Source organism: Osmerus eperlanus, chromosome 7 (genome assembly GCF_963692335.1).
Source record: "Osmerus eperlanus chromosome 7, fOsmEpe2.1, whole genome shotgun sequence".
NCBI classification, from domain to species: domain Eukaryota; kingdom Metazoa; phylum Chordata; class Actinopteri; order Osmeriformes; family Osmeridae; genus Osmerus; species Osmerus eperlanus.
Genome location: NC_085024.1, coordinates 9,602,510 through 9,613,130, shown reverse-complemented (window position 1 = coordinate 9,613,130; position 10,621 = coordinate 9,602,510). Strand labels below are relative to the sequence as shown.

General features: G+C 39.6%; 1 protein-coding gene across 1 annotated transcript; it reads left to right on the top strand.

The window, feature by feature from the left end:
* The first annotated feature begins 1,195 nt into the window (after window positions 1-1,195).
* Window positions 1,196-7,642, top strand: LOC134023757 (uncharacterized). Its single transcript, XM_062466122.1, has 4 exons — window positions 1,196-1,627; window positions 1,720-1,825; window positions 6,985-7,451; window positions 7,626-7,642. The coding sequence occupies exons 1-4, from the start codon at window positions 1,432-1,434 to the stop codon at window positions 7,640-7,642; spliced, it is 786 nt and encodes a 261-aa protein (XP_062322106.1). The 5' UTR covers window positions 1,196-1,431.
* Window positions 7,643-10,621: the final 2,979 nt, after the last annotated feature.

The following is a 10,621-nucleotide window of genomic DNA, read 5'->3' as shown; positions in this document are numbered from 1 at the left end:
GAGAGGTATTGTGTACAATGGTGTACATTTCAGTGTACCATTACCCGATGCTTTTATTTGTGATGCACCTGCGCGGGCCTTTCTTAAATGCTCCAAAGGCCACACTGGGTATTACGGGTGTGAGAGGTGCACTCAAAAAGGCCAGTACATTAATGGGAAGGTGGTTTATCCTGAAATATCAGCAGAGCTCAGGACAGACAAGCAATTTGAAAGGCAAGGCTATCAACAGCACCAACTGTCAGCCTCCCCCCTAAATGATCTGGGTATAGGATTAGTTAGCAGTTTTGTTTTAGATTATATGCACCTTGTGTGCTTTGGCGCAATGCACAAGTTAATATTTCTTTGGTTGAAGGGGCCGCAGAAATCCAGGCAAGCTATGCATTTTTTTGTTGTAATGTCTGCATATATGGTGTCTATCAGGCAATATATACCTAGCAATTTTGCAAGGAAACCACGATCCATGTTTGAATTTGGTAAATGGAAAGCTACAGAGCTTCGGCAATTTTTACTTTACACTGGCCCTGTTGTTCTCCTCAATAATATTCCCAGTAGAATGTACAGAAACTTTTTACTTCTATCTGTGTCTATGAGAATTCTTGCCTTATGTTCTCCTGACAATTTAGACTATGCTGAGGAGATTTTGAAACTCTTCGTAACAGATTTTGCTGCAATTTATGGCAATGATTTTGTCAGCTATAACATGCATTCATTGATCCACTTAGCTCAAGATGCACGGAAATTCGGCCCGTTAGATAGTATTTCAGCATTTCCCTTCGAGACATTTTTAGGTAAACTTAAAAAACTTGTCCGTCGGCCTCAAAACCCTGTCCAACAACTAGTCAGGCGGCTCCATGAGAAACAGAAAGTGGCAAGCCAAAAGAGCACATCAGTTTGCAGCCCACTTAAACAGCTCCACTTTTCTGGACCTATGATTAATTCAACTGCAACATGGGATCAATACAGGCGTTACAATGATGGACAGACAATGATCTCCTCCTCTCGTGGCGATAACTGTTTTTCTGTGGGGGGAAGGGTTCTTATTGTGCGGAACATTTTTTCACATTCTGGAACTGTTGAAGTCCTGTGTAATTTCTTTGAAACTGACAAAAACTTTTTCAACTATCCAATGGACTCCTCACGTCTTGGAATTCTTTTTGTTTTCAATTTATCTGAACACTTGCAGCTGTTACCTGTTGAGGAGTTAAAAACTAAAATGGTTTTGTTGCCATTCAAGACTGGATACGTGGCATTGCCACTCCTGCACTAGTGTGCTATTTATTTATTTTTTATTGTTCGTTTTGATTTACCGATTTGTTTTTTTATTCACATTTGCGAGAAAAAGTATGTGAACCCTTTGGGATTACTTGGATTTCTGCATTTTCACTTTTTCTCGCAACTGTATGTATTTTATGTATTTTTTTTTCTTTAAGCATGTTGCCTTTCGCCATAGTGGCATTTGAAAATAATGGCGGATTGGCAGTTATTCCAACAAAATGGTTTACCGGGGGTGAGGAGGACGAATGTTACTGGCCACCAGCCAAGATCAACATGGCAAAGGCGGTCGCAGAACAACTGGAGCCGCACACTGATTGGGCAACATTCAAGTTGACGGTCAAGAGAAAAGCCGGTAATCTCAAGTTCATGTGTATTAAGTAAGGGATTATGTATAGAACGCCTGTCATCATTATTCACTGCCACACATTTGTTTGTCTCCCACAGCAACGTATGGAGTTGCCCGCTCAAAATTGGTTGAGTACGAGGAAAATACAGATGTCCTGACCGAGTCTGATTCCGAGAACTTGGGAAAAGGACAGCGCAAAAGGAGGTGAGTCTGTTTGAATCGTGAAATGGTAGATACTCAATGGATGCTGACACTCTCCCAATGATACAGGGAGGGAAAGTTTTGTGATTTTTGTTAAGTGTATTGTGTTCAAATCTGTCAAAATGAGGGATGTATACTAGGGCTGTCACTTTTTCCAAAAATGACAAAATACAAGAGATATACGATTAAATAAGAGATAATATTAAATGTAATAAATTAATACTAGAGAGGGTACAATTTCTGGGGAAATTGTAGGGTGTGCTTGCTTGCGTCGGTTGCACAGGGGTCCGTTTTTGAATGACATTTTTACAACTGATATTTCTGTATATTTTATATAAAAAATGCATACTTATTATTTATGAAGATGACATAGATTTAAAAGCATTTTTTTTTTGCTGCTCATTTACAACTGAAAATACGAGTGACGTGTAGAATGAAATAGATGTCTTCTCATTTCCCCTGCAAGAGGCAGCCTCATCGTTGAAACAAAACGAATAAATTGGGCAGACCGGTGTAAAAATTGACCTAATCTCTATGACTTAAACGTCATTTTAAGTTTTTCCCTTCTCATGATATTTTCAGGCATTTAGCCTACTCATTGCATTCATTCATTAATAAAGAACCCCCTTTGAAGATTATTCTACAACGTTACCCGGCAGTAGAAGATGGAATCGCGATTCAAACAGTACCATCTGCTAACTGAAAATATGCCCCCCAAAACGTAAATAAGATTGACATTTATTTAGTGGAAAATCGCTCATTCATAAAAAGCTCACTGGTAGCGATCATTGTCAGTAACAACGCGAAATGCGATATAGCCCTGTGTGGAGAAGCTGCCCGGTAAATTGTACTACTACGGTACAGTACTAGACTACTGCTGTGTTCGTCTTGGTAGCGATTGCGTTGGTTGAATTGGATTTAACGTTCCGTTGTACGGTTTAAGATGAAATTAATTATTTTCATGAACAGATTGACAACGTTTAGGCTGTGGCAATGAAGTTCAGGTTAGTAGTTAGATAGACTTTTGATTTAAGTAAGGGGAGTGCCGAACATGTTCTGTCGCCGTTTGACTTCCTACAGTTGTGTAAGCTAGATGTTTTTGTAGTGTCTCACGTAAGCTACAGCGTTGCAGTGAGCTACACTGGTTTGAAACCACAGGTAATGGTTTTTTCACCAACAAATCGTTTACTAATGTCAGAATAAACCCTACAACGAAAATGTATATGTGAGGAATGTTAATTTTAACGATTGAAAACAGATAACGCTACATCATAGACCACTGTAGTATGTGTTGCCCGGGCAACACAGGCTAATGTCATGATGCTAATACTTCAGTGAAATAGTAGACTACTGTTTCCGAAAGTAGATGTACTTCTTTAATAATATCAGCTTATATTGTACATTACACATCACAATTGTGTGTCATATCACAAAGTAAAATTAGTAAATAGTTATCACCTGGCCTCTTTGCTTGTGGCGTTTCTGCAGCTACCTTGCAGTAAAGCTATAGTTAGCCTAGCTATCTCCCAGAAGTTAACGAGCTGCTAAACTAATATTCTGCTAGAGGTAGTCACGCGAGTTTTCGTGACGTTAGTGACGTAAGTAGCGTCATTGACTGTGGTTAGCAAGTTAGCCACCGTTAGCTTCACTTTTCGACACAAAAACGTAATTTCTACTTAAACCGTGCAACGGAACGTAAATCCCAATACAAGCAACTCAATCGCTACCAAGACGAAACTTTTGACACCTACGTTGTCTATGTAGGCCAAATATTGACTGAGTTTTAGGGGGGCAAAAAGAAATAATAATAACTAGAGAGGGTACAATTTCTGGGGAAATTGTAGGGTGTGCTTGCTTGCGTCGGTTGGACAGGGGTCCGTTTTTTAATGACATTTTTACAACTGATATTTCTGTATTTTATATAAAAATGCATACTTATTATTTATAAAGATTACATAGATTTAAAAGCATTTTTTTTTGCTGCTCATTTACAACTGAAAATACGAGTGAAGTGTAGAATGAAATAGATGTCTTCTCATTTCCCCTGCAAGAGGCAGCCTCATCGTTGAATCAAAACGAATAAATTTGGCAGACCGGTGTACAAATTGACCTAATCTCTAAGACTTAAACGTCCTTTTAAGTTTTCCCTTCTCGTGATATTTTCAGGCATTTAGCCTACTCATATTGCATTCATTCATGAATAAAGAACCCCCTTTGAAGATTATTCTACGACGTTACCGGCAGTAGAAGATGGAATCGCGATTCAAACAGTACCATCTGCTAACTGAAAATATGCCCCCAAAAACGTAAATAAGCTTGACATTTATTTAGTGGAAAATCGCTCATTCATAAAAAGCTCACTGGTAGCGATCATTGTCAGTAACAACGCAAAATGCGATATAGCCCTGTGTGGAGAAGCTGCCCCGGTAAATTGTACTACTACGGTACAGTACTAGACTACTGCTGTGTTCGTCTCGGTAGCGATTGCGTTGGTTGAATTGGATTTAACGTTCCGTTGTACGGTTTAGGCTGAAATTAATTATTTTCATGAACAGATTTACAAAGTTTAGGCTGTGGCAATGAAGTTCAGGTTAGTAGTTAGATAGACTGTTGATTTAAGTAAGGGGAGTGCCGAACATGTTCTGTCGCCGTTTGACTTCCTACAGCTGTGTAGATGTTTTTGTAGTGTCTCGCGTAGGCTACAGCGTTGCAGTGATACACTGGATTGAAACCACAGGTAATGATAATTTCACTCACAAATCGTTTACTTGTAATCTAATGTCATAATAAATCCTACAACGAAAATGTATATGTGAGGAATGTTTATTTTAACGATTGAAAACAGATAACGCTACATCATAGACCACTGTAGTATGTGTTGCCCGGGCAACACAGGCTAATGTCATGATGCTAATACTTCAGTGAAATAGTAGACTACTGTTTCCGAAAGTAGATGTACTTCCTTAATAATATCAGCTTATACTGTACATTACACATCACAATTGTGTGTCATATCACAAAGTAAAATGAGTAAATAGTTATCACCCTGGCCTCTTTGCTTGTGGCGTTTCTGCAGCTGCCTTGCAGTAAAGCTATAGTTAGCCTAGCTATCCCCCAAGTTAACAGATGCGAAACGAATGTTCTGCCAAAGGTAGTCACGCGTGTTTTCGTGACGTTAGTGACGTAGTGACGTTAGTAACGTCAGTGACTGTGGCTAGCAAATTAGCCACCGTTAGCTTCACTTTTCGCCACAAAAACTTAACTTCAGCCTAAACCATGCAACGGAACGTAAATTCCAATACAAGCAACTCAATCGCTACCAAGACTAAACTTTTGACACCTACGTTGTCTATGTAGGCCAAATATTGACTGAGTTTTAGGGGGACGAAAATAAACAATAAATAATAATAAATAAATATATATGTGAGAGAACAAAGGTTGTGCTCTCGCCGAAGGCTTGAGCACACCCAACTAGAGAGGGTACAATTTCTGGGGAAATTGTAGGGTGTGCTTGCTTGCGTCGTTTGCACAGGGGTCCGTTTTTGAATGTCATTTTTTTTTGCTGCTCATTTACAACTGAAAATACGAGTGAAGTGTAGAATGAAATAGATGTCTTCTCATTTCCCCTGCAAGAGGCAGCCTCATCGTTGAATCAAAACAAATAAATTTGGCAGACCGGTGTAAAAATTGACCTAATCTCTATGACTTAAACGTCATTTTAAGTTTTTCCCTTCTCGTGATATTTTCAGGCATTTAGCCTACTCATTGCATTCATTCATTAATAAAGAACCCCCTTTGAAGATTATTCTACGACGTTACCCGTCAGTAGAAGATGGAATCGAGATTCAAACAGTACCATCTGCTAACTGAAAATATGCCCCCAAAAACGTAAATAAGCTTGACATTTATTTAGTGGAAAATCGCTTTAATAAAAAGCTCACTGGTAGCGGTCATTGTCAGTAACAACACCAAGCGCGATATAGCCCTGTGTGGAGAAGCTGCCCCGGTAAATTGTACTACTACAGTACAGTAGACTACTGCTGTGTTCGTCTTGGCAGCGATTGCGTTGGTTGAATGGATTTAACGTTCCGTTGTACGGTTTAGGCTGAAATTAATTATTTTCATGAACAGATTGACAAAGTTTAGGCTGTGGCAATGAAGTTAAGGTTAGTAGTTAGATTTTTGATTTAAGTAAGGGGAGTGCCGAACATGTTCTGTCGCCGTTTGACTTCCTACAGCTGTAGATGTTTTTGTAGTGTCTCGCGTACAGTAGGCTACAGCGTTTCAGTGAGCAACACTGGTTTGAAACCACAGGTAATGATAATTTCACCCACAAATCGTTTACTTGTAATGTCATAATAAATCCTACAACGAAAATGTATTTGTGAGGAATGTTTATTTAAACGATTGAAAACAGATGCATCATAGACCACTGTAGTATGTGTTGCCCGGGCAACAGAGGCTAATGTCATGATGCTAATACTTCAGTGACATAGTAGACTACTGTTTCCGAAAGTAGATGTACTTCCTTAATAAAATCAGCTTATATTGTACATTACACGTCACAATTGTGTGTCATATCAGAAAGTAAAATTAGTAAATAGTTATCACCCTGGCCTCTTTGCTTGTGGCGTTTCTGAAGCTGCCTTGCAGTAAAGCTATAGTTAGCCTAGCTATCCCCCAAGTTAACAGATGTGAAACGAATGTTCTGCCAAAGGTAGTAACGCGTGTTTTTGTGACGTTAGTGACGTAGTGACGTTAGTAACGTCAGTGACTGTGGCTAGCAAATTAGCCACCGTTAGCTTCACTTTTCGCCACAAAAACTTAACTTCAGCCTAAACCATGCAACGGAACGTAAATTCCAATAGAAGCAACTCAATCGCTACCAAGACGAAACTTTTGACACCTACTTTGTCTATGTAGGCCAAATATTGACTGAGTTTTAGGGGGGCAAAAAGAATAATAATAATAATAATAATATATATGTGAGAGAACAAAGGTTGTGCTCTCGCCGAAGGCTTGAGCACACCCAATAATAATAATATATATGTGAGAGAACAAAGGTTGTGCTCTCGCCGAAGGCTTGAGCACACCCAAAAAGTTAACATCACATGTTTAAAATGCTTTAACTCATTGATTGTGCTTGTATTAAACATTTCTAGGAAAGTCATTTTTACAAGTGAGGATGAGGATGAGGACGATGACAGCCCCATCGGACCTACCGCTCCATCCAGCCTCAGGTCACCACCTACCGCTACATCCAGCCTCAGGTCACCACCTACCGCTCCATCCTACGCTACATCCAGCCTCGGGTCACCACCTACCGCTCCATCCTTCGCTACATCCAGCCTCAGGTCACCACCTACCGCTCCATCCTACGCTCCATCCAGCCTCGGGTCACCACCTACCGCTCCATCCAGCCTCAGGTCACCACCTACCGCTCCATCCTACGCTACATCCAGCCTCGGGTCACCACCTACCGCTCCATCCTACGCTCCATCTAGCCTCAGGTCACCACCTACCGCTCCATCCTACGCTACATCCAGCCTCAGGTCACCACCTACCGCTCCATCCTACGCTACATCCAGCTTAAGGTCACCGCCTACCGCTCCATCTCCACAAACGTCATGTCTGAACTGGTATGTACTATATGTTAAGTCTAGGGTAGTACAACTTAATTCAATTTTATTAGCGGGCTAGCAATGAATTTCATCTGAAACTTCCCAAGTGTGCTCACACCCATGCTTATGGTAGTTCTTTCAGGTTGATAAATTTGCTTTGTATTGCCTTTGTTTCCCCTCAGGTCGCAGCTGTGGCTGACATTGGGGGGGCAACTATTGATGAGGCCACAAGAAGGATGATGGCCTTCCTCCTAGACCACGGCCTGTCTAGGAATTACAACCTTCTGGGCCGAAACGGGAAGAGGGAGTTTAAGGCCTTGAAGTTGTTTGAAGTGATATATGGTAGGTGTGCATGTGGATAATGTTTTAAGTGTTGTACAGATACTAGAAAGTTGTTTATAATACCTTAACATTATGTAATGTTTGTTGTCCTGGCTGAGCAGTATGTTTGCTCATGTCTCCGAGATGCCTAACTGGTGTGTTAAAGAGTGTGTATAATCTTAATTTATACAGCGCTTTTCTTAACATAGTTGCCTTTACAGTCCTGGTGGAGAGTTGTGTTGGCACATACAGTAAGTAAATGACCGTTATATTTATTTCTTGCAGGAGGCATGAAGAAAAACCAGATGACCAGCAATATTACCCGTAAAGATGCAGAGAAGGCCATCTCCAAATGGTTCATTGGTTCTAGGGACCGGGGGGGTAATCGACAGGTCCGACAGGCCACCCCTCAACAAAGACTTCAGACATTTGAGGAGCCATAATATGATGAATACAAGTCCACTCACACTAGTGCGACAGGTTGCTAATGAGCAGATGCTGTCTCTTTGACAGCGCTGTTTTATTTCCTAGCAGATTTTGTAGAAAATAATTATAATATCCATAAGTAGGTTTAATTTAGTGCATAATAGCTGAAAAAAATGTTTTTAATTATTATTTTTTCGCTTATATATGTCCATATTTCTGCATATTTTGGACCAAGGCCTAGTGCCGCCATCCTGAAAATTCGAAAGGGTTGGGGTTACCCAGGGAGTTTTGCATTCTAGAACGTTGTAGAACTTTCTTGATGATGTCATATTACACAGTGCACCTTTAAACATAGCCTATTAAAGGTGCAGTGTGTAATATGACATCATCAAGAAAGTTCTACTAAGTTCTAGAATGCAAAACTCCCTGGGTAACCCCAACCCTTTTGAATAATAACAAGCTACAGTGGCCTTCAAGGACAAGAACAATTCTACATTTTAAACAATGCACCTGATGACATTCCAACTATGACACTTTCAAGATGGCGACACTAGGCCTTGGTCCAAAATATGCAGAAATATGGACATATATGAGACCCCTTCTAAGGGAAAAAATAATAATTCAAAACATTGTTTTCAGCTATTATGCACTAAATTAAATGTACTTACGGATATTATAATTACTTTCTACAAAATCTGCTAGGAAATAAAACCCAAAATTCTACACACTGCAGGTTTAAATAAATAAGTATACATGTTGGTACAATTTAGGATAAATTAAATAGGTTGTTGTGAATGTGTTGGGAGTAGTTCTTCATTGGCTTATTTTAAACTTTGTTTAATGTTTTAAATTTTGTTTTAATTAACAGAACATTTCCCCAAAAAAATATTACTAAAAATATAGATCTAGATATTAGTTTTATATTTTATGGGAAGAAATAATTCTGAATCAGCAAAAAATTGCAAATGGCAGGTTAGATTCTTTTGTCTAAATTGCAATATGTGCTATTCATTTTTCTACAATTATTACTGCACACACTAGGATATAATATTAATAGAGAATCTCAAATGAGACCAAGATGACAGGCTCAAAGGTAACCTGGATAGCTGAGTATGAAGATTTCTTTTTTTTAAAAGGTCTATAAAGGTTTATAAAGTTCATTCTGATCATTCTGTAAAAAAAAAAAAAAAAGTTGAATATATAGAGGTTTGAATAACATTTCTTGATCAAATGATAAATAAGTTGAAAGACATCGATAAAAAACTTAAAACTGTAAAAATAGTATTTGACTTGGAGCTGAACTACATTGATGGCTTGAATGTATATGAATCAGCTAAAGGAGTATGAAAATGTGGAAAAGTAAGAAATAGTCTTAACTATGAACTGTAGGGAATTGTTGAACATTTATAGATAAAATTATAATTGAAAGACATGAAAAAAAAATCTAATGTGTGAAATAAGGTTAAGGTTTATGCAAGTTTTCAATCATTCTTTGTGTGGTACCGAATTTATGTTTGTGCTACTGATTTTTTTTTGCATTCTAACACAAATAAAAATGTAATTGTATTACTGGTCTCTTTGTTATTGTAACTTGTTTAAATAACTGTTTGGGCTACCTGTAAAATAAGCCCCAAAAAACACCATAGGGTAGTACTATCAGGGACCCATAATCAGCCCACATGAGGCCCAGCTAGTGGGTCCTAGATGGGAGTAACCTGGGTTGCCCATGTGCGATTTAGCTAGGGCCCACCCGAAGCCCACCTTCAGCCCATATGGGCTTGCCCACATGGGGCCCCTATGGAACCCCATGACAAAACTGACTGGGCCCCATGTGGTCAGCCCATATGGGGCCCACTCACTAGCCCATATACAACCCACATGGGCCCCACATGGGTGTGTTGACAGGGCTTGTTCCTGCTGTCTCTGATTGAATTTGGCCCGCTCAAAAATAACGTTTCTCCTCACCACAAAATGTCTCTCTAGCTTGTCTATGACAGTGTTGTAAGCGTTAGCCTCCTCTTCCGTCATGTGAAGTGAAGTCACGATATCTTCCGCCTTGTCCCCCATAGTATAAATTAACGTGTTCACCTGGTTTTCATCCGGCTGTAGCTCTAGACCCGATGCAATCCGAAACCTCTAAAACCTTCGTATCCATTTGGGCCACTCTTCTGGTTTTGTGAAATCAAACTTGGGTGGTGGGGGAATCTGGAATCGCTCCATTTTCTTTCCTTCTCGTCTGCCGCGAATGTGAACCACGAGTCACGTTAGCGTTGCAAGCTAGCTAAACTTCAGACTTACTGACTGACTAAAATTCACGTGAGTTCCCTCCAATTAAGTCGGCGAAATCGCGTCTCATGTGAACCCGATTTAGTAACTGAAGCACTTCTGACACCATGTAGAGTTAAGTGATTCTAACTTAGCAATTAAACAC